At 41.9% G+C, this 23,910-nt stretch overlaps 1 protein-coding gene across 2 annotated transcripts in view; it reads left to right on the forward strand.

Annotated features, from left to right (window-relative positions):
* The first annotated feature begins 3,236 nt into the window (after nt 1–3,236).
* GOLPH3 (golgi phosphoprotein 3) overlaps nt 3,237–23,910 on the forward strand; it is a 42,672-nt gene continuing 21,998 nt past the window's right edge. For both annotated transcript variants that reach the window (XM_002745087.7, XM_008992214.5), the window contains exon 1: nt 3,237–3,534. In XM_002745087.7, coding sequence (XP_002745133.4) covers nt 3,310–3,534 — 225 coding nt within the window. In that variant the 5' untranslated portion in view covers nt 3,237–3,309. The remainder of the gene's footprint in view (nt 3,535–23,910) is intronic.

The raw sequence follows: 23,910 nt of genomic DNA on the forward strand, positions 1-23,910 counted from the left end.
CATGCTGGTCTTGAACTCCTAACTTCAGGTGATCAGCCTGCCTCAGCCTCCCAAAGTGTTAGGATTACAGGCATGAGCTACCGTGCCCAGCCAATGAGGCTTTTAAGTATGAATCTAGAATGCTGTCCAACATAATTAAGCGGGAAAAAAAATGCTTCCCAACACAAGCATAGGTGGGAAAATGTATATATAATGTGCTTTTATATAAAAGTAAGAAACACATTTTCGTATTTGCTTAAATATATGTTAAAACTCTCTGGAAGGATAACCATGAAAGTACCTATGTATGTATGTGTTACCTATGTATGTATGTGTGCATGCACATGTGTGACATGTATACATGCAAGTATTTTAGTATCTATTACTATATAACAAATGACTCCAAATTTAGCAGCTTAAAACAACAAATATTTATTAACTGACAGTGTCTGTAGGTTAGGAACTTGAACAGCTTAACTGCGTGGTACTGGCTCAGAATCTTTCACTAGGTTTTTTTTTTTTTTGACGTGGAGTCTCATTCTGTCATCCAGGCTGGAGTGCAATGGCATGATCTCAGCTCATGGCAACCCTGCCTCCCGGGTTCAAGTGATTCTCCTGCTTCAGTCTCCCAAGTAGCTGGGACTACAGGTGCACACCACCACACCTGGCTAATTTTTGTATTTTTAGTAGAGACAGGGTTTTACCATGCGGGTCAGGCTGGTCTTGAACTCCTGCCCTCATGATCTGCCCATCGTGGCCTCCCAAAGTGCTGGGATACAGGCGTGAGCCACCATGCCTGGCCTCTTTCACTAGGTTTTAGACAACAAGTTGACCAGGGTTGCAGTCAATGGAAGGCTTGACAGGACAGACCTGCTTCCAAGATAGGTCACGCATATCTGCTGGCAGGAGGCTTTGCTTCCTCCCTACCTGGCGCAATCCTTATGCCTGAATGTCCTCAAGATATAGCAGCTGGCTTCCTCCAGAGTGAGCGATGGGTGGGATGGAGGGCAGCTGGGGAGAGAAAGAAGCTGCAAAGACTTTTAGGACCTAATCTCAGAAGTGACAAGTCAGTCATGTTGGTCACATTCTAGTTATTTGAAGCGAGTCACTAAGTCTGGCCCACACTTACGGGGAGGGAAATTAGGGTTCAGATTTTGAGGGGAGGAGTATCAGATGATTTGTTGGCATTAAAACCTTCAGGAGAGAAAGGAGAACAACTGGGTGAACAGGGGCAGAGCTGGGAGGGAGATTTTCACTACACACATCTTTGTACTCTTTGAACTATGTACTTGACTATGCTAGTCAAGTTATAACTTTTTTTTTTTTTTGAGACGGAGTTTCGCTTTTGTTACCCAGGCTGGAGTGCAATGGCGCGATCTCGGCTCACCGCAACCTCCGCTTCCTAGGTTCAGGCAATTCTCCTGCCTCGGCCTCCTAAGTAGCTGGGATTACAGGCACACACCACCATGCCCAGCTAATTTTTTTGTATCTTTAGTAGAGACGGGGTTTCACCATTTTGACCAGGGTGGTCTAGATCTCTTGACCTCGTGATCCACCCGCCTCGGCCTCCCAAAGTGCTGGGATTATAGGCTTGAGCCACTGAGCCCGGCATAACTTTTTTTTTTTAAAACAGGGTATTGCTCTGTCTCCCAGGCTGCTGTGCAGTGGCGTGATCACCCTCGTGGCAGCCTCAAATTCTGGGCTCAAATGGTTCTCCTGCCTCAGCCTCTGGAGGAGATGGGATTACAGATGTGGGCCACCACTCCTGGCTAACTCTTTTCAAATAATAAATCACATTTCTTTTACAAAGAAACATTTCAAGCTACAATATTTGGTAAAATCAGAAGAGAGAGAAGGGGGGGAAAAATGCAAAGAGGGTGTGAATGGGAGAAATTGGTTGAGGTGAAATCGACCTTCTCCCAGACAGGTGGGAAAAAGGGAAGGTCTACGTGGTGCTTCCCCCGCACCCTCTCCTCCCCTCATTTAGCATTGTCGCTTTTCAGGACATGGGATGATAGGCAGCAGGAGTTCTGGATAATGGATTTGTGGAGGGAGAACCCATCCAAAGCACTCTTTAACCACAGCCCATGATCACTGGTTTTTAATTTTTTTTTGCTTTGCTGTTGTTCCAGTCTGTCCATACACTGTTTATTTTAACAGGACGGTACACAATGCCATTCTTGGTTAATGTTTCACTTACAAGCGCCACCCTCTACTCTTCCAACTCCTCTCTCAGGTTCGACGGCTATTCTTTAATGTAATTTGCGCACGCCAAGAGGATTTCACCCGGTAATTACACGGAGAGAGATCTGATGCGTACAAAGACGTGGTATGAAACCCTTCAAGTTTATTGTCTCTATAAAAAGATCCTTAAGGTCGAGCGTGCTAACGTGTGCGGTACTAACTGTACTCACTGCGCCCTGGTCACTTTACGGCACAAATTCGAGGCAAAGAAAAGTTTTACAAACAAAACGGGTCTATTTATTCTATCTCCTTACTCCTGGAAAACACTAAAGGTCCACTTTCAAAACATTTGGACGCAGCTGCTCCTTCTAAAGGGTTAGGGAGTCCCCGCAGAGAGCGCGCCCCTCCTCGCCCAGCAGTGGCGGGCCAAACACTTCCAGCCGGTCGTGCGGACCCCAGAGTCCGAACGCGACCCGGTCACACTGCCGCCTCCGAAGACAGCAGTGTCTGGGGCGCGGAGGGCACAGCTGAAGGCTGAGCGGGGTCCACCTTCGCCTGGCCTCTGCTCCTCCGATTCGTGAGGGTGGGGGCCCGCCAGGTTCAGGCTCCAGACCCGGGTAGTGAGGGGGAAACGAAGAGCGGAAGGAGGGAGAGCACGTCGCGGGAGCTGGACTGCAGGACTGCAGGTCAAGGGGCGCAGGAACGCTCAGGAAAAGATAAGCACCGGGTGTAGGCGGCAGCTGCAGTGGCAGCGGATCTCCGCCTGCCGGTCCCCGCCCGCCGCTTCCGGCGCCTCCTGCCCCCGCCGCGCCGACTCTGCCACATCCTCCGGTGACGTCAGCCGGGGCCGCCATATTGGAAAGGCGCCGCCGCCGCCGCCGCCGCCTCCGCTTCAGACCTCGGGTTGTTTCGGGGGCCGTGGCCGCAGGCAGGAAGGAGCCCCTCTCCTGCCCCGCCGACGCTCAGCCAGCCCGCTTCGCCCTGACCTGTCTCTTCATGACTGGCCCCGGCCCCGCTGCCGACGGACGTCGCCCCGGCGTCCGGATTTAACCCGGAAACCCGGGTCGGAGGCCGCGCGGGGAGGAGGAGGGCGACCCGGTCGGTCCCGCGTCCCTCTCGGCCCGGCTCGGCGCCTCGGCCGGAGACATGACCTCGCTGACCCAGCGCAGCTCGGGCCTGGTGCAGCGACGCACCGAGGCCTCCCGCAACGCCGCCGACAAGGAGCGGGCGGCAGGCGGCGGCGCCGGCAGCGGCGAGGACGACGCTCAGAGCCGCCGCGACGAGCAGGACGACGACGACAAGGGCGATTCCAAGGAAACGCGGCTGACCCTGATGGAGGAGGTGCTCCTGCTTGGCCTCAAGGACCGCGAGGTGCGGGCGCGGCGGGCAGGGCGGGGGGCAGCGGCGCGGGGCCCGGGCGCCAGGTGAGCGTGCGACGCTTCCGGCCCGCGCACTTGCCCTCATAGCTCCGAAACCCGTGCCCGGTGGCGCTCAGTTAACCCCGAGCAGTGTAGGTGTTAGTTGACCCCTGCGCGGCGGGTGCTTTCCAGATCTTCTCAGTAGAGATGCCTGGGATTTTTTCTTACAGTCGCTCCTTTCATTTCGACACCCTGACAGTTTGTATTTCTTCGTCGCCTTTTTCCGCGTTTTTAACCCGTGTAGACCCAAGGGTGCAAATTCAACCCGGAGACGGCTCGGGAAACCAAAACACCTGGAGCCACCAGCGCCACGAACTCTCGGATTTTTGCAGGTTTAAGGACCTGGGAGGGGTGCCCGGATCTGCTTGCTGGGGATTTTTTTTCCCTTGAGTTAAAGTGTGCTGTTGGGAATTAGGAAAAATGTAGGCGAAGTGGTAATGGAAAAGCTCTTGCTGAGCAAAGTTAAATCAAAATTCTCATGAAACCTCCTGGTAAATGACCTTCTAGGTGAACTTGCATTGGGTAAGAGATTATTTTTAGTATCGCTTTTATATATTATCAGTTGATTAATCTCAATGTCTTGCCGTCTTTAGAAAGGGCTTTTTCATGGAGTGCTTGAAATGTAGGTTTGTGAGTTGATGGAAGGCCTCAAAGCTTCAGGTGTGTTGAAGTTGCAGTAAATATTTGTATTCTGACTTTGAAAGCGTTTATTTTCACTTCAGTATCCAAAATTTTCACACACAGAAAAGTTGAAAAAGTGCTAGATACATACACAAATGTACTCTTTCTAGACTTTATAATTAACGTTTTGCTATATTTGTTATATTTGCCTACAAAAATGATTGTTTTTAGACAGACACCTGCAATACCGTCAGATAAATGGAATATTCTATGAATCATGTATGATGAGGTGGTCCCAGAATTTGTTTTATCTCAGCTTGGAAATTATAGCACGTTTTTAGAGTTGGACACGATGTTGTGTTTTGAGTCTAAGAAAGTTTTCCAAATTCAGGAAGGTGGGCAAAAAAAGTTTTACAAAACAACGTAATCTTTCTACGTCGCTGAAACTTACTAGATATAGGCGAGTTTTATATGGACTGTTTATGGACCCTTCATGTTTAAAAACCTGATGAACTGAAGGTTAGCTTGTTATGTCTAGGGCATCTGCCGTGTCTTGGTTTCCCATTTCTCAGGTTTTAATAACAGTAATTTTGAAAAAAGTTGATGTTCCTCTGACTGTGAAAGGGGCGCTGAACCTGTTTGTGATGTTAAAGCAGGCTGTATGTGAAATTCCTTGTTTTTTGGATGAAAAAGTAAACTAGGTGTATAGTGTCCTAGTAATGTAATTTTTAGAAAATAGTCAACTTTAGGCTTCACAATTTGGAATCTTGATTATAAACATTTGTCTTTTTTTTCTTTTGTCTCGATCTGTTGCCCAGGCTGGAGTGCAATGATGCCATCTGGGCTCACTTCAATCTACCCCTCCTGGGTTCAAGCGATTCTCCTGCCTAAGCCTTCGGAGTAGCTAGGATTGCAGGTGCGCCAACCACACCCAGCTAATTTTTGTATTTTTAGGAGAGACGGGGTTTCACCTTGTCAGGCTGCTCTCCAACTCCTGACCTCAAGTGATCCACTTGCCGCGGCCTCCGAAAGTGCTGGGATTACAGGTGTGAGCCACTACGCGGGCCATAAAGATTTTATTTGGACAAAAGTAACATTATTGCAGACATTTTAGAAAATACAAAAACAAAATTGAAACGTATTCTTGAGTGAACATTTTGGTTTACAGTTTTTGAGACTTTTCTGTGTGGATAAAACTTGATGGAAAACAAAAACTTAAAAAAAAAGCTAAGGTAGCTTTTGGTGTTCTGAGTCACACTGAAATTATAGTGAGAAAGTACCTATTTGTTTTTTCAAGTACATGTTACTCTAAATCAAGCTTGTCCAACCCATGGGTCACATGTGGCCCAGGATGGCTTTGAATGTGGCCCAACACAAATTGATAAACTTTCTTAAAACACTGAGATTTTTTTTGCAATTTTTTTTAAAGCTTATCAACTATTTCTAGTGGTAGTGTATTTTATGTGTGGCCCAAGACAATTCTTTCATTGTGGCCCAGGAAAGCCAAATGATTGGACACCCTTGCTCTAAATGTTTAAGCTAAAACCTATTATTAACATGCTTTGTTTCAGTGATTGGTTCTCAAGATAATCAAAATAATTTGTTGAAGTTTAGCAGTACTCACATAATTGAGACAATTTTAAGTTCTTTGGCAGGTAATTGAAACCATGTGTTGTGTTTATTTTGTGTCAAGAGTCGCTCACTATACTTTGCTAGTCATGGCTTAGGCCCAGACGCTTGCTAGCTGATTGTGAGCATTTCTTCCTGATTTCAGCCACCACATAGGGAAATTTTTTCTCCTTTTTTGTAGGCAAGTCCAGAGAGTTGGGGGGTGGGGTTGGGACAACTGGGATTTTTTTTGTTTTAGGTTTTGGTTTTAGGGATTAGCTTTTATATATTTATTTAATCACATCTTAAAACATTTTTTTTTTAGAGATGGAGGTCTCAAGATGTTGCCCAGGCCGCACTCAACTCGTGGGCTCAAGCCATCTGCCCTGTGTAGCTGGGACTACAGGGTTTATGTCATCAAGCCAACTTACGTATTTACACTCTAATAACCAACTTTGTCAACTTACCTGTTCATATGTTTTTCCCTTGGGAGGCTCTCCGCGCCTCCCCCGCCCCATGTCTTTAACTTGTAGTACTCTTTTTGGGGGCAAGAATTGCTCTCTTATGCTGAGCCTAGGCATTTATGCTAATTAGTTGCTTTGACTTACTTTTACTTAGCATTCATCTTTTTAATCTTTTTATTTTACTTAGCATTCATCTAAGACATTTAAAAGCTAAACTTTACATTTAGGCAAGTCATTAATGTTGTAAATATTTCATATATATATGTGAGCTAATAACCTTATCTGAAATCAAAATCAAAAAATTTTAAGAAATTACTAAATGGTGAAATTAATTTACTTTTTTTTTGAGACTGAGTCTCGCTCTGTCATCCAGGCTGGAGTGCAGTGCCTGGATCTCGGCTCACTGCAACCTCCCACTCCAGGTTCAAGTGATTCTCTAGCCTCCCGAGTAACTGGGATTGAGTAGCTGGGATTACAGGTGCACCACCACACCCAGCTGAATTTTGTATTTTTAGTAGAGATGAAGTTTCACCACGTTGGCCAGGCTTGTCTTGAACTCCTGAGCTCAAGTAATCCGCCTACCTCTGCCTCCCAAAGTGCTGAGATTACAGGCCTGAGCCACCGTGCCCAGCCTTTCTTTGATTTTTGAAAGAAAAAACGGACTTCGTAATTTACATGTGTTGGATTTAAAAAATTTTTCTGTTGGAGAATAATAAACCAGGAGAAAAGTGTACATAAAGGGTGATGAAGTTTCACAAACCAAATATACATGTTAAACCAGCACCTAGGGCAAGAAACAGAAGCTCTAGCCCTCTGCTTGAATTTCTTTCCAGTCATTACCCATTCTTATAAGGGTAACCACTGGCTTAATATTAGAATTCAGCATAGATTAATTTTTCCTCATTTTTTGTACTTTGTGTCTGATTTTTGTTCAACATGAGATTCATCCATATTGTGTGAGGTTGTCCTTTGTTCTTACTGTCTTACCAGTTTATTTTTAATATGTTTATATTTAAAAAATTGACATATTCTGAGTCAAGTTCCCCTCTTCTTTTTACTGAACAGAACTTTCAGTTTTTGAATAAACAGATGGTCTGGCTTCAGATTACCTGTTAGGGGTGAGTCTAAAGTCATTGTGATTGATTTTTTTTTTCTCTTTACGTATTTCAGATTTTTTTTTTTAACCTATTTATTTTTGTGTTTATCCCCTTAGAGGATTTTGATTCTCACTTGGGCAGAGAATTAGTGCATAGGTATTTAAGTAATTCTTCGAAGGCGAAGGTGGAGGAAAGGATGGCAGATACTTTACACCTGAATTCAACTGCCAAATAATTAGCAGTATTTCTCTAATTGCCCCTGTGTTTGATGGGGAGGGGCAGCAAAGTGCAGGTATTTTCCTTTCCGTATGTGTGTGTTTATTCCATAGATGCCTTCAATAGAATATTTTCAGGATGCTTTATTGAGAATTACCAGAAATAACTGATGTGATATATGTTTGAGTGTCTTCATTGCTGGCAAATCTTAGTTTTTTAAGGTTAGATTTAATTATTTTCAGTGGCCAAGTATAATTTGGAGACATGGTCTTGCTCTGTTACCTGGGCTGCAGTGCAGTGGTGTGATCTCAGCTCACTGCAGCCTCAACCTCCTTGGCTCAAGTGATCCTCCTGCCTCAGCCTCCTAAGGAACTAGGACCACAGGCACACACCACCATGCCTGGCTAATTTTTTTTTTTATTTTTTGTAAAGACAAGGGTTTAGCCGAATTGCTGGGGCTGGTCTTGAACTCCTGTGCTCAAACTATCCTCCTGCTTCAGCCTCACAAAGTGCTGGTATTACAGGCATGAGCCACTGCGCCTAGTCTTTTTTTTCCCCCCTCAGAAGACGGATCTTGCTCCTTCACTAGGATGGAGTACAGTGGTGAGATAATAGCTTGCTGTAGCCTTGAACTCCTGGCTTCAAGTGATCCTCCTGCCTCAGCCTCCCAAAGTGTTGGGATTACCACGATGCACTCTTGAAGCATATTTTTCCCTTACTGTTTTGTCATGCAGCCAGACTTGTCCAATCAAATGTTTTCTCTAAGATGTAGGGTTTTTTGGAGACCTTTCCAGAGTAATGTCAGTGTGTGGATCAGACTGTTCTTTGGCATGGTTCTTTGAGCTGCTTTCTCTGGTCTATGGGCACTGTTTTTTTCCAGCCATCTTTCAGTTTTGTGAGTTTCAGCAGCCTTCCAGTAAAGTTGCTTTTTAAAGATAGAGTCAGTTAATAGTGTTTCTAATGCTTGTAGACAAGAACTGTAATACAGTAACTTAACTCTACATCTTGAAAAATAAGTAGGTGCTTGAGGTAAATAATATGTAATGGGGTAAAATAATTGAGTTTAAATAAAATGATGGAACTGACTTTCATGTGACTTTTACACAGGCTCCAAAGATGTGTTCCGTTTTTGGAATAAGGTTCTCAGGGTCACTATTTTGAAGTATAATACTGATCAAGATGTATAACTTAACGCTTTTTTTGAGATAGTCTCACTCTGTCACCCAGGCTGAAGTGCAGTGCTGTGATCTTGGCTCACTGCAAGCTCTGCTTTCCGGGTTCAAGTGATTCTCCTGCCTCAGCCTCCTGAGTAGATAGGACTATGGGTGTGTATCACAATGCCCAGCTAATTTTTGTGTTTTTATTAGAGATAAGGTTTCACCATATTGGTCAGGCTGGTCTTGAACTCCTGACCTATGATCCACCCACCTTGGCCTCCCAAAGTGCTGGGATTACAGGTGTGAGCCACCGCACCCAGGCCATTTTCCTTTCTATACAAGCAGTGATGTCCACTGTCTTTATATATCAAATCTGTAAATGAGAAATTCATTCAACAAGTATTCAGAATTTCTAGATGTGCTGAGTTTTAGTAATTTAAAATATTACAAAGGCTTCTGAGTTTTTAATGAATTTTGTGATTTCTAATACAAATATTCCCTTCATATTTTTGAAAGGTTTGAATACTCTGTCGTCAGGCTGGAGTGCAGTGGTATGATTTCGGCTCACTCCAACCTCCTACTCCCAGGTTCAAGCGATTCTCCTGCCTCAGCCTTCAAGTAGCCGGGATTATAGGCACGTACCACCACATCCAGCTGATTTTTGTATTTTTAGTAGAGTCGGGAATTCACCATGTTGGCCAAGATGATCTTGATCTCCTGACCTTGTGATCTTCCTGCCTCAGTCTCCCAAAGTGCTGGAATTCCAGGCGTGAGCCACTGTGCCCAGCCAAAAAGTTTCAATTTTTGTCAGTTGTTTTCAGATGTTTAAACACAGATATGAAATACACAGGATCTCAAACATTAGTTTTTGAAGTTCATTAGACCATTTGATTGTACTTTTTTTCTTTTGAAACGGCCTAGCTTTCTCATCCAGCCTGGAGTGTAGTGGTGTGATCATGGCTCCTGGCAGCTTCAACCACCTGAGCTCAAGCAGTCCTCCCTCCTCACTCTCCTCAGTAGCTAGGACAGTAGGTACAAAGTATTATGCTTAACTAATTAAAAAAATTTATTTTTTGTAGATCGTGATCTCAGTATGTCGCCCAGTCTCAAACTTCTGGCCTCAAGCAGTCTTCCTGCCTTGACTTCCCAAAGTTCTGGGGTTTTAGGTGTGAGCCACCACACCTGGCCTGCTTATTCCTTTTCAACAAGATTTTATACTGTTGAAATTACTTTTCAGGGCTTTGGGATTCTTTCACAATATGGTCAAAATATTCTCTATCTCTTAAGTTATCCTAATATTTATTAATTTTGGACTACCTGAGAGTTCTTGTATGGAGCATTTGAATTTACCTTTTAGAATTGTATTTTGAGGGCAGGGCGGTGGTGGCTCATGCCTGTAATCCCAGTACTTTGGGAGGCTGAGGTGGGTGGATCACCTGAGGTCAGGAGTACCAGACCAGCCTGGCCAAGTTGGTGAAGCCGGTCTGTACTAAAAATACAAAAATTAGCTGAGTGTGGTGGCAAGCACTTTTAATCCCAGCTACGTGGGAGGCTGAGGCAGGAGAATCACTTGAACCTAAAAGGTGGAGGTTGCAGTGAAACAAGATCTCGTTACCACACTCCATCCCGGGCGACAAGAGCAAAACTCCGTCTCAAAAAAAAAAAACAAAAATAATTGTATTTTGAAGTTATTTTGATGAGATTTTGAAACATTTGGGGGATTTTTCTGATATTTAAAGAAATACACTTTTATAATATCAGCTTACATGTAAATCTTAAAGACCTTGGAGGCATCAGGCATTATGCTTGTTCTGTTATGTGTGTCATGTTAAACTTTTGGCTGTACACTATTTTATATCTTTGCAAACCCCCCCACTTTCTAACAGTGTAACTTTTCTACTGCCGTTAATCATTATACAGTATCAAAGTATGCTGTAGTCTTTGTTTAGAGGATTTTATCGTCATGTTGTGAGTCTCCCTTTCCCTTTTTTTTTTTTTTTTAAATAAAAGATGGAGTCTTGCTCTTGTTGCCCAGGCTGGAGTGCTTGGCTCACTGCAACTTCTGCCTCTGGGGTTCAAGCGATTCTCCTGCCTCATGGGTAGCGTCCACTAACATGCCTGGCCAATTTTTGTATTTTTAGTAGAGATGGGGTTTCATCGTGTTGGTCAGGCTGGTCTTGAATTCCTGACCTAAATTGATCTTCCTGCCAAGGCCTCCCAAAGTGCAGGGATTACAGGCATGAGCACCATGCCCTGCCATGCTGCTGCTTTTTATTAAGGGTGCTGACAAGTGCCAAAGGTGGAAACTTGGCTTTATTTTAAAATTGGTGTTTGTGACTTTGGGTTTCTCTTATCAAAACTGGGAAGACTGCAACCTGTTTCAGTTGCATTGTGCAGTATTATAATGTAATCCAGTACATTTTGAGTTTTTTGACTTAGGTGTTACAGATATATTTAGAACATAGGCTGTTTCTCTTCCTGTTTGGTAAACTTCTCATCTGAAAACACACACACACACACACACACACACACACATACACACAACTAATATTAAAGTACAGTGTATTGCCAGAAAGGATGTTTCTGGTAACTTTTAAGAATAACATTTTAAACAAAAAAATAATTTATTTTTAAACTGAATGCATTGTATTTGGTTTACATATTCCTTTAATGGAAAAGTTCTTAAATTGGAGTCAACAGATGGAGCTTAGAAACTGTGAATACTCTGCAATTGTATGTGTGTGTTCTTGGGGGAAAGAGGACAGAGCTTTCATTAGATACTCAAAGCATTTAGTGAATCAGGACGATTAAAAATTACTGAACAGGAACTGTTTGTTTTAGCTTAAGGTGTTCATCTTTTTTTTTTTCTTCCTGAAAATAAACTACAGAAAATTCCAGGTTTCCAGCGTTGTAGCAAGTTGAATTTTAAGTGATTTGAGATATGAAGTCCACATTTCTGTGACCTGGCCGGAGGTACTCACCTTGCTAAATGACTTTTAGAAGCAGTGTAACTGCTTCTAAACTAGGATTACTACACATCTAGGAGTCTAACCATTTCCATCCATTCATCAAATGTTTATTGAGCACATGCTCTGTGAGAGGCCCTTTACTAAGTACAGATGCTCTGAAGAACGTGTCTTCAAGTTTATGTCATTTTAGTTCTGTATATCAAATCTCATGTAGTAAACTACAAAACTAAATTATGTTGCTGTTCTAGAATTTTCTTCCTGAGAAGAAAGAAAATTCACTCTGACCCCAGGCTGAAGTGCAATGGTGCCATCTATGCTCACTGCAACCTTCGCCACCCGTGTTCAAGCAATTCTCCTGCTTCAACCTTCTGAGTAGCTGGGATGACCGGCGTTCGCCACCATGCACGGCTACTTTTTGTATTTTTAGTAGAGGCAGGGTTTCGCTATGTTGGCCAGGCTGGTCTCAAACTCAGGACCTCAGGTGATCTGCCTGCCTCAGCCTCCCAAAGTGCTGGGATTACAGGCAAGAGCCACAGCGCCTGGCCTGTTGTATAATTTTTTGATGTCAAATATTTCAGCCTGACATTTGGCAGTCTCTCAGGACATTGACATTATTCACATTAAGAATACGTAATTTATTTAACCCTGGCTGGGCGCAGAGACTCCCACCTGTGATCCAAACACTTTGGGAAGCTGAGGCTGGTGGATCACCTGAGGCAAGGAGTTCACAACCAGCCTGGCCAACATGGTGAAAACCCATCTCTACTAAAAATGCAAAAATTAGCCAGGTGGGGTGGTATGCACCTGAAATGCCAGCTACTCAGGAGGGTTGAGGCAGGTGAATCTCATGAACCCAGGAGGTGGAGGTTGCAGTGAGCATAGATCGCGCCACTGTACTCCAGCCTGGGCAACAGAGCAAGACTGTCTCAGAAAACAAAACAAATCATAGTTTACTTTATTAAGTAATATTAAATTAATATTACTAAAGTAGCTTTACTTATTAAATTTGCTTAATACATTTACTTAAGTGATTTTTATGTATAAAAATACACTTAGAGTGTATAAACAAATATATAGTATATTCCATTAAGATTTCATGGGGGAGAAGGTAATTGAAAAAAATCTGAAAATACTTCTTAAGGAAACAATGATGAAATAAAGGGTGAGAAACATTGAAATAAGTCACTATTGAAAATTCTAAGCTTATGCTCAGTTGAGGTTGAAATTTTGTGTTTTTTTTGAGATGGAGTTTACTCTTGTTGTCCAGGCTGGAGTACAATGGCGAGATCTTGGCTCACCACAACCTCTGCCTCCCTGGTTGAAACGATTCCCATGCCTCAGCCTCCCTAGTAGCTGGGATTACAGGCATGTGCCACCATGCCTGGCTCATTTGGTATTTTTAGTAAAGACAGGTTTCGCCATGTTGGTCAGGCTGGTCTCAAACTCCTGACCTCAGGTGATTCGCCCGCCTCAGCCTCCCAAAGTGCCGGTAGATTACAGGCGTGAGCTGCAGCACCCAGCCAAAAATCTTTTTCTTTGATAGGAATTTTTAGTGCAGTAGAATTTGGCTTGTAGTTCAGTAGGAAGAGGAACAAGTTTAGCATACTAAACGGCATGTAGGAACTTATGAGTTAACATTTTAAGGTAAAAGTTATTTTTGTTGATAATATATAGGCAAACTTTGTATTCTTCTACCACTACCTTCTGGGACAGACTAGAAATTAAGGAACTGTATATAAAAGTTGCTAATGGTTATTTTTACTCTGGTTTCATTTTTCTAGTTCCAGTTTCTTAAACGGAAATGCTAAACAGTTTTATACCATATTTACAAAATAACCTCAAATAACACTTAAGAACTTAAATTTCAGTTCAGTCACTGAATGGAGTATGCCATTTAATTTTTGTCTGTACTGTGTTAGCTAAAATGAAATCAGAGGTTATTTAGTATTCATATGTTCCGTTTAATCCAAGTGTTGAACATCTTCTATGTGCCATTCCCTTTGCTAGATGCTGGGGTTAAAAACTAAAAATATTTTTTTTTTTTTCCAGACTAAGTCTCCCTCTTTTATACAACAGAGGAGTGTAGTGGCATGATCTCGGCTTACTGCAACCTCCACCTTCTGGGTTCAAACAATCCTTGTGTCTCAGCCCCCCAAGTAGCTGGGATTATAGGCACATGCCACCATGCCCAGCTGATTTTTGTATTTTTAGTAAATGGGTAATTTACCTAGCCTAGAGAAGTAAATTAAAGTTTATAGTGGTCTTGACAAGTATTTAATATTTCCATTATTTTTACTATTCCTTGACTCTCTTACACTTTATATACTGGACTTACTGAACATTTTACTCAAATTCAGATGCTCATCTATGCCCTTTTTTTTTTTAATTTTAATTTTTGACCAGGTGCGGTGGCTCACACTGGGAGGCCAAGGTGGGCAGATCACAAGGTCAGGAGTTCAAGACCAGCCTGACCAATATGGTGAAACCCCATCTCTACTAAAAATACAAAATTAGCTGGGCGTTGTGGTACATACCCTGTAGTCCTATCTACTCAGGAGGCTGAGGCAGGAGAATCGCTTGAACCTGGGAAGCGGAGGTTGCAGTGAGCTGAGATCATGCCACTGCACTCCAGCCTGGGTGACGGACACGGCACTGTCTCAAAAAAAAATTATTTAAAAAAATTTTTATGGGCCCATAGTAGCTGTGTTTATCTCTGCCTTTGTTCTGAACCTCTGGTCAGTTTTCCCGTTGGAATTCCTAGCCAAGCTGGTTTGGGAAATCTGGAAACCTGAAGTACCACTTGACTTCTGATTTTTAGGTCAAGCCTAGAGTCTTCCTTAAAGAATTCTTGGGATTGATTCCATAATTATTTCCTCTTTTACTGCTTAGCCTCCAGAGATACCAGTAGCCTTCAAGTCGCCAAAATGATAAATGACTCTAGTGACAAAATAGCACATGTAAAGTGCCTGGTAATTGGTACACAGTAAGTATTAAGTATTAATTTTCATTACACTTTGATCCTCCAAATTAGAAAACTTGAAAGACCTTGACCTCTTCCAGCTCTAGTGATCACCTGTTCTCTCCACCTTTCCATATTCTCACCTTCCCCCCACCCTTTTTTTTTTTGAGACAAGATCTGCTCTGTCACCCAGGCTGGAGTCCAGTGGTGTGATCTCTGCTCACTGCAGCCTCAAACTTGCTGGGCTTAGGTGATCCTTCCATCTTAGCCTCCCAAGTAGCCAGAACTACAGGCATGCACCACCACACCTGGCTAATTTTTGTATTTTTTATAGAGAGATGGGTTTTGCTGTATTGGCCAAGTTGGTCTCAAACTCCTGGGCTCAAGTGATCCTCCTGCCTTGGCCTCCCAAAGTGCTGGGATTATAGGTGTGAGGCACTGTGCCCAGCCTCACCTCCTCTTTTTGATGGTTCCCTATTTTTAGGGGGAAGGGACGCTGCCTGATTTCAAGGCCAGGATGTTCACTGAAGATGATAGGACTGGGTCTCTTGGAGAAGTCAGTAACTCCTAACCCTTTCCTTTTTTTTAAATTTCTTTTAAATTTTTTTCCTCTTGCCTCTATTATGTTGATCACTTTCATTTCCCCGTCACTGTAGGGTCCTTTGACTACTAAGGCCTCATCCCCAAGGGGCTTGAGAGTAGGGAAAGATGTGGGAACAATAATTAGCAAAATTGCCTTGAACTGTAAGATTATACCTTGTGCAGAGCTTTTTGTTAAGTGAGTTTAGAAATAAGAAGTAACGTGTAAAGTCCTAGCCTCCTCAGGGTTACAGTCCAATGGTGGGGAGATGAGACATGAGAATTAGAATTACCAGTATCCAGTAGTACTGTCTTAAGAGCCAGGTAGGGAGTAGAAACTAAATATTCAGTTCAGAGGAAGTAGTAATTTAGCCTGAGACTTTTCCAGGGAGGAAAAGGAGCAGAGGGGAGTAGAGCTGGACATTGCAAAATTTATGTAAGTGTGAGCATTCTATTCTAGGGCAGTAGGGGAGCCACAGCCTGGAACAGAACCTGCCAGGGAATTCTAATCACAAGGCAGTTTTGAAGCTGACTAGAAATTAGTTTCAGGATTAACTTCTATTCGATTATCACAAATATTCTTTTAAGGGGGCTTCTATGAATTTTGAATTAGAAAATTGTTTTTACATACATTTTAATGAATTTCAAAAGATCGGGAAACATTTAGAAATTATTGTTTATAAAATTTGAACTTACAATGTTCTGTTTATCCACCCACCCACCTATCCATTCATCTCTTCTTCATCTGCTTGTCTTCAAATAGTTAAGGGTCCTTTATGATCTGGGCAGTGTCAGAGTACTGGGCTAGAAACATTATACAAGTATGGCTTCCTTTTGCAGTCTCTGTAGTCTTAATCATGACGAGTACATATAAAAGAATAGAAGGAAAGCTGTAAGTTTATTTATTTTTTTGAGATGGAGTTTCGCTTTTGTTGCCCAGGCTGGAGTACAATGGCGTGATCTCAGTTCACCACATCCTCTGCCTTCCAGGTTCAAGTGATTCTCTTGCCCCATCCTCCCTAGGAGCTGGGGTTACAGGCATGCAACACCACTCCTGGCTAATTTTGTATTTTTAGTAGTAATTGAGTTTCTCCATGTTGGTCAGGATGGTCTTGAACTCTCAACTTCAGGTGATCCACCCGCCTTGTCCTCCCAAAGTGCTGGGAGTACAGGCGTGAGCCACTCTGCCCAGCTTATTTTTAATTTTTTTTTTTTGAGACAGGATCTGACTTCGTCACCCCAGGTTGGAGTGCAGTGGCGCCATCTTGACTCCCTGCAGCCTCTGCTTCCCAGGCTCAAACAGTCCTCCCGCCTTAGCCTCTGAATAGTGGGGCTACAGGCATGTACCACCATGCCTGGCTAATTTTTGTGTTTTTGTGTAGAGACGAGGCTTCGTTATGTTGCCCAGGATGGTCTCAAACTCCTAGGCTCAAGTAGTCTGACTGTCTTGGTCTCCCAAAGTGCTGGGATTACAGATGTGAGCCACTGCGCCCTGGCTTAGAAGACTGTTTTGCGTGTAGAAAAGATTGGTAGATGGAAAAACTGGAGACAGGAAGGCTGTTAGTAGGCTTGAGGTTATTAGAATTTGTAATATTTGGTGCTTGATCTTGGATAGAGCAAACAGGATTGATCAGAAGGATAATTTTTTTATAGAATTATTAGAACTTCATCTGGGCTTGGTGGCTCACCCGTGTAATCCTAGCACTTTGGGAGGCCGAGGTGGGTGGATCACAAGGTCAGTAGTTCGAGAACAGCCTGGCCAACATAGTGAAAACCCATTCCTACTAAAAATACAAAAATTAGCCAGCCATGGTGATACATACCTATAGTCCCAGCTACTCAAGAGACTGAGGCAGGAGAATCGCGTGAACCTGGGAGGCGGAGGTTGCAGTGAGCTCAGATCGTGCCACTGCACTCCAGCTTAGGCAACACAGTGAGATTCTGTCTAAAAAAAAGAATTATTAGGATTTCACAATCGTTAAAATTTAGGAGAGAAGATTATTAGTTTGAGTTTGAGGAACCAGTAGGGTGGAAATCCTGTCTTAATTATTAGCAAGCTGTCTGTGCTAATTGTAGAAAGAGATTTAGAAAACATAGATTACAAAAAGAAATAAAAATAAAACCCATCGTTCTACTTGTATTCTTTCAAAATGTTACTTTAATTCTGTAAAATTTTACTTTCCTCTGTTGTCTTGTCTGCTGTATCCTAGGCACTGTGCTATGGAAGACAGATGCATATATAGACGTAGATGTATATATTTATGTATTTGCATAATTACAAACTGTAATAGTTATGAAGGAAAATTAGAAGGTACTATGTGAGAATAGGTGTGTGAGGGAGGGCACAGGGACAGTTTAAAGAAATGGTATTTAAGCAGAGACCCACAGGATGAGTAGGAACCAAGTCCAGTGAAGACAGACCTTGTACAGTAGGTCTGGAGTGCAGTAGGTCTTGAATACTGAATGCCCTGAAGCGAGAAAGAGCTTGTTTTTGTTTGAGGAATGGAAAGGTGGTCCAGGTGGCAGGAGTGGTATGACTGGGAGAAAGGCATGAGATAGGGAGGGCCAGACCCCACAGGCCTTACAAGTCAGGCTAAGGGTTTTTTTTTATACTGAGTGCCATTGGGAAACCATTGATGGGTTTTTGGAGAATGATACAATCAGTCTGCATTTAAAAAAAAAAAAGCCAGGTGCAGTAGCTCATGCCTGTAATTCCAACACTATGGGAGGCTGAGGCAGGAAGATGGCTTCGAGACCAACCTGAGTAACTGTTTTTTTTACAAAAAACATTTGTATCTTAGTCATCTTTATCAACTTTGTTTAGTAATGTCTTGGCACTCAATAGAGTTTATTGAGTTAAAATTATTCTTGAAATACATTATTTCCAGCTGTGCCTGGTGACTCATGCCTGTAATCCCAGCACTTTGGGAGGCCAAGGCAGAAGGATTGCTTGAGCTCAGGAGTTTGAGACCAGCCTGGGGAACACAGCAAGACCCTGTCTGTATTTTAATAATAAAAATATATATTCAAAAGTATTCATGGCCAGGTGCAGTGGCTCACACCTGTAATCCCAGCACTTTGGGAGGCCGAGGCGGGTGGATCACGAGGTTGAGAGATTGAAACCATTGTGGCCAACATGGTGAAACCCCCTCTCTACTAAAAAATACAAAAATTAGCTCGGTGTGGTAACATGCGCCTGTAGTCCTAGCTACTCAGGAGGCTGAGGCAGGAGAATTGCTTGAACTTAGGAGGTGGAGGTTGCAGTGAGCCGAGATCACGCCACTGCACTCTAGCCTGGCACCTGCCAACAGACCAAAACTCTGTCTCAAAAAAAAAAAAAAAAATTCCAATAATTTTTTTTTTCCCTGGAGTCTCACTGTGCCACCCAGGCTAGAGTGCAGTTTGTACAGTCATAGCTTACTGCAGCCTTGAACTCCTGGGCTCAAGTGATCCTCCAACCTCAGTCTACTTTGAGAATTTAAAAAGTTACAGTTTTTACTTTATGCAGCATTGTGCCTCAGCTTTCCAAGTGGGAATGATTTTCCGCTTTTAGAAAATAATGCAGAGGCCAGTATCTAATAAATGTTAAAGTGACTTGATATAAAACTTACATGCTTTAATTTTATGTACTTCTATAGAGACTTGTCAAAATGTCCTCAACTTAAAATGCTTACAGTGTGATGCAGTGGTAAAAGTGCTGTACCTAGAGTCACAGCTCTGGGGCTTGTGGTATCAGTGCTTCTTACTTTCTCTAAACCTCAGATTTTTCAGATGTAAAAAGGATAATATTTTACTAGGTTATTGTGGAACCTAGATGATTGATAAATGACTTTGCAAACTGAAATGTTATTCTCGTATTAAATAAAACCTTCATGTTTCTTACATAAGAACACTATGACTTATAGTTAGGTCTTACTAACAAGATGCTGTTAAATATAGTTTTAAAAACTTCACCAGTGAAAAGCCGTTAAAAATTCATTTGCTTGAAAGGGAGTGTCTGCTAACATTGTGCTCTCCGCTGTGAAGTGATCAGTGGCAGGTGTGGAAAGAAAAAAAGGGATACCAGTCAAGCACCCCAGTCTGAAAATCTAAAGCTCTAAATGGTTCCAAAATTTGAAACTTTTTCAGTGCTGACATGATATCACAAGTGGAAGATTCCATACCTGACACACTTTGTTTCATGCTCAGGACTAGTTAAAATATTTTATTAAAAATATTGTATAAAATTACCTTTGGTTGTGTGTATAAGGTATATGTGAAACACATGAATTTTGTATTTAGACTCAGGTTCCATCCCTAAAGTATCTCATTATGTGTATGCAAATAATCCAAAATCTAGGATCTGAAACACTCTGGTCCCAATTTTAGGGATATTCAACCTGTACCCTCTTCTGTTTTCAGGGGCTGAAAGGAAGCACACCTTGATCATGCATTAAATAGACAGGTCTTGGGGCCGGGCGCGGTGGATCACATAATTACTTTTTTAGTAAGGAGGTCAGGAGATCGATAGCATCCTAGCCAACATGGTGAAACCCTATCTCTACTAAAAATACAAAAATTAGCTGGGCATAATGGTACGTTGTCTGTAATCCCAGCTACTTGGTAGGCTGAGGCAGGAGAATCGCTTGAACCAGGGAGTCGCAGTGAGTTGAGATCGTGCCACTGCACTCCAGCCTGGCGACAGAGCGAGACTCTGTCTCAAAAAAAATAAAATAAAAATAAAAAACGGGCCTTAGAAAGTAAGACAGAAAAAGAGAGCCAGGGCTTTGGAGCTAGATAATTTCATTTCCTGCTTTGCCACTCAGTGCGTGGCAGGTCCCCAGAGCCTCAGTTTCATTATCTTGTGAAATTGGAAGAATAGCGCCTACTTTACAAGGTTTTCTAAGAATTAGAAAGAATGTACACTGAATACTTAGCACAGTTTTAACAGACTAGATACCCAGTGTATGGCAGAGTATGACTGTGTGCACTTTTAAAAAAGGATTTGGAAGGATACGTTCAAAATGTTAGTGGAGATTATCTTGAAGAGGGAATGTGTGAGGGATGGAAGGGGAAAAGAAGGTGGAGACTTTTAATTATCTGTCATGTATTTCTATTTGAATCTTTTTTGAAAACAAGTGAGAGGACCTGAGAAATCTGTGTAAGTGGCCAAGAAACCACTGAGCAATCTGTCGAAGGAACAGATAGCAGAAGAGTAAACTGACAGAGCTGGAGCAGAAGCTGCCAGAGCGAAGCCTGGGGAGGGAGGGAGGTTATGGAGACAGCAGGAGGAGGAGCAAAGAGGAGTAGAGACAGACTTGTTGACTGTACCTTCAGGGAGTCTGCTGTGAATAGAAAGGAGATAGGGCAGGGTTGGTCCAGGTCTGTCTCTTTTGTAAATGTGAGAATATTTGAAGGCCATTTGAAGGCAGGTGCTAGTATACATGGTAGAGATTTAAGGTATTTTAGGAGGGCAGGAGTTGTGAGCAAAGGTAAATCTGGAAGGAGGAGAGAATGGGGGGTAGGGTTAGCTTTAGGCAGACTGTGTACTTTAACCAGACGAAAGAGCGGGTAGGTATGAAATTGAGTTTATTTAGTTGGTTTGTTGCTTTTGTAAAGTCATCTGCTAAAAATGAGCTGCGTTCAGAGGTTTGGGGAGAATAGGTTTTTGAAATATCTGATAGGGACAGTGGTGAGCTCTGAGTAGGGAAACAGGTGGATTTGCCGTGTGTGTGTGTATGTGTGTGTATTTTTGAGACAGAATTTCGCCCTTGTTATCTAGGCTGGAGTGCAATGGCACGATCAGGAGTTTCTTTTTCTTTCTTTTTTTTTTTTTTTTAGTGCATATAATTATATGGCAAGTTAGAATCAGAAGTTACATTTCCATCTTTGTTTCGTCTACCTTGTTATTTCCTTCCTTTTAGTTCTTGAAAAGTTAGTTTGGAGTTTATCTTTCTGGTATTTTCTTAGCTAAACTATACATATATTCATATTCTTGCCCCTTTCCTTCATACACACTGTTTGCACCTTGCTTTTTACATGTTATATCCTAAAGATTGTTCTCTGTCACTATTACTTAGAGATCTAGTAGCTATATCTTAGTATATTCATCCAGTCACTTATTGATAGATTTATGAGTTGTTTCCAGACTTTTGCTTCTACAGATAATGTCACAATAACCGTAAGCATATGCTGGTTTATATTTATGGGGCTGTTTCTTCACAGTAGATTCCTTAGCAGTAGAATTGTCAAGTTAAAGGATAAATGTATGTGTGATTTTTCTAGATCCCCAAATTTCCCTCAGTAAAAGTGGTGTCATTTTGACATTCCCATCATAATGTATGAGAGTGCCTGTTTCCCTTATCTTTGCCAACTATGCTGTCAAACATTTGGATTTTTTTTTTTTTGAGACTGAGTCTTGCTCTGTAACCCAGGTTTGAGTGCAATGGTGTGATCTCAGTTCACTGCAACCTTGACATCCTGGATTCAAGTGATTCTCCTGCCTCACCTTCCTAAATAGCTGGGATTACAGGCACATGCCACCATGCCCAGCTAATTTTTTTTTTTTTTTTTTTTTCAGTAGACACAGGGTTTCACCATGTTGGCCAGGCTGGTCTCAAACTCCTGACCTCAAGTGATCCCTCCACCTTGGCCTCCCAAAGTGTTGGGATTACAGACGTGAACCACTGCATCCAGCCAAGCTTTTGGATTTTTGCCAGTCTGATACATATGATTTCATGTAACTGAGAAGAAAAAAAAAAAGGTAAAATATGCGTAACATAAAATTTACCACTTAAAACATTTTTAAGTGTTTAGTTTCGTGGCATTAAGTAGATTCACATTGTGCAGTCAACAACACTGTCCCTCTGCAGAACTTCTCTATAATTTCATACCAAAACTCTACCCATCAAACAGTAACTACTATTCTCTTCTCTCCATAACCCCTGGGAACCACTCTCTCTATGAATTTGACTATTCTAGGTACCTCATATATGTGGAATCATAGAATATTTTGTCTATTTGTGACTGGCAAATTTCACTTAGCCTGATGTCTTCAGAGTTCATCTATGTTTTGTATCTATGTAATAGAATTTTACATAGATATGTGTATCAGAATTTTCATTTTTAAGGCTGAATAATGTTTTCTTCTATGCATATGCTACATTTTATTTAAATTCATTGTTGATATATACATGTTTTGCCTTATTTTTGAATTAGGTGGGGTTCTTTTTGCTATTAAGGTCTCATGTATTTTAAATGTGTATTGTTTTTATTAAGAATGACAAAGCGGCCGGGCGTGATGGCACATGCCTGTAATCCAAGCACTTTGGAGGCCAAGGCGGGTGGCTCACCTGAGGTCAGGAGTTCAAGACCAGCCTGACCAACATGGTGAAACCCCGTCTTTTTTAAAAAAAGAAAAAAACAAAGAATGACAAATCATCTTTTGTTATGTTTTGGTAATTTCCATTTCTTTCATGAACTTCATTATCTGTTACCTTTTTAAAAATTAAATATTTCAAAAAAATATATATATTTTGAGACAGGGTCTTGCTTTGTCACCCAGGTTAGAGTGCATTAGTGCAATCATAGCTCATTGCAGCCTCAACCTCCCAGGCTCAAGGCCTCTAGCTGCTACAGGCATGTGCCATCACACCCAGCTCATTTTAAAACATTTTTTGTGGAGACAGGCTCTCACTGTGTTACCAGAGTGGTCTGAAACTCCTGGCCCAGGTGATCCTCCTGCCTTGGCCTCCCAGAGTGCTGGGATTACAGGTATACACCACTGTGCCTGGCCTCAAAATAATAATAAAAAACAAACAGCAACAAAAACCCCTTAATTCTTAGGAACTAATTATATATTCAAGATTTATCTGTAAGTTGTAAATATCTTTTTCTGAATTGTCATTTGTCTTTTTATTTTGCATATGATTTTGTCTTGCAAAGTTTACCAAAAATATGTGTGGTCTCTTTTATTGCTCCTAGATTTCCCTAGCTGGGAAGTTTTTTCTTCCACTCCCAGATTATAAAGGTTTTCACTCCTATTTCATCTAATAGTACTTAATTATTTACTTTACCTTTCAGCCTCTGATCCGTTTGGAGTTTCTATTGATTTATAATGAGGAATTGATCCATTTGTTTTTCCTGATGGCTCTTCAGTTGTCCCAACACGTTTCATTAAAATGTTCATCTGTCCATGTTACATTGTTTTGTGATGACATTTTTATCATACACAGATTGAGAATCCCAAATCCGAAAATCTGAAATTGGAAATGCTCCGGAATCCGAAACGTTTTCAGCACCAACGTGACTATCAAAGAAAATGCCCATTGAAACATTTTGGATTTCAGATTTTTGGATTTGGGTATAATGCAAATATTCCAAGATGTGAAAAAAAATCTTAACTCTATGACACCTCAGTAACAAGCATTTTGGATAAGGGATACTCAACCTGTGTTTCATTTCAGCATGTTCTTGGGTCTATTTCTGGACTTTATTTTGTTGGTCTGTCTCTTCATGTGCCATCATTTTAATTTTAGAGACTCTTAAATCTATTTTAATGTCTAGTAGGACAGCTTTCATTTCTATTCCCTACGTATTGCTATCTCCCCAAATTTTCCTGGTTATTCTTTTTTATTTTTCTTTAGGAATTTTTATTTTTAACTTGCATAGCTCCAGGAAG

Source organism: Callithrix jacchus, chromosome 2 (assembly GCF_049354715.1).
Source record: "Callithrix jacchus isolate 240 chromosome 2, calJac240_pri, whole genome shotgun sequence".
In the NCBI taxonomy this organism is placed as follows: domain Eukaryota; kingdom Metazoa; phylum Chordata; class Mammalia; order Primates; family Cebidae; genus Callithrix; species Callithrix jacchus.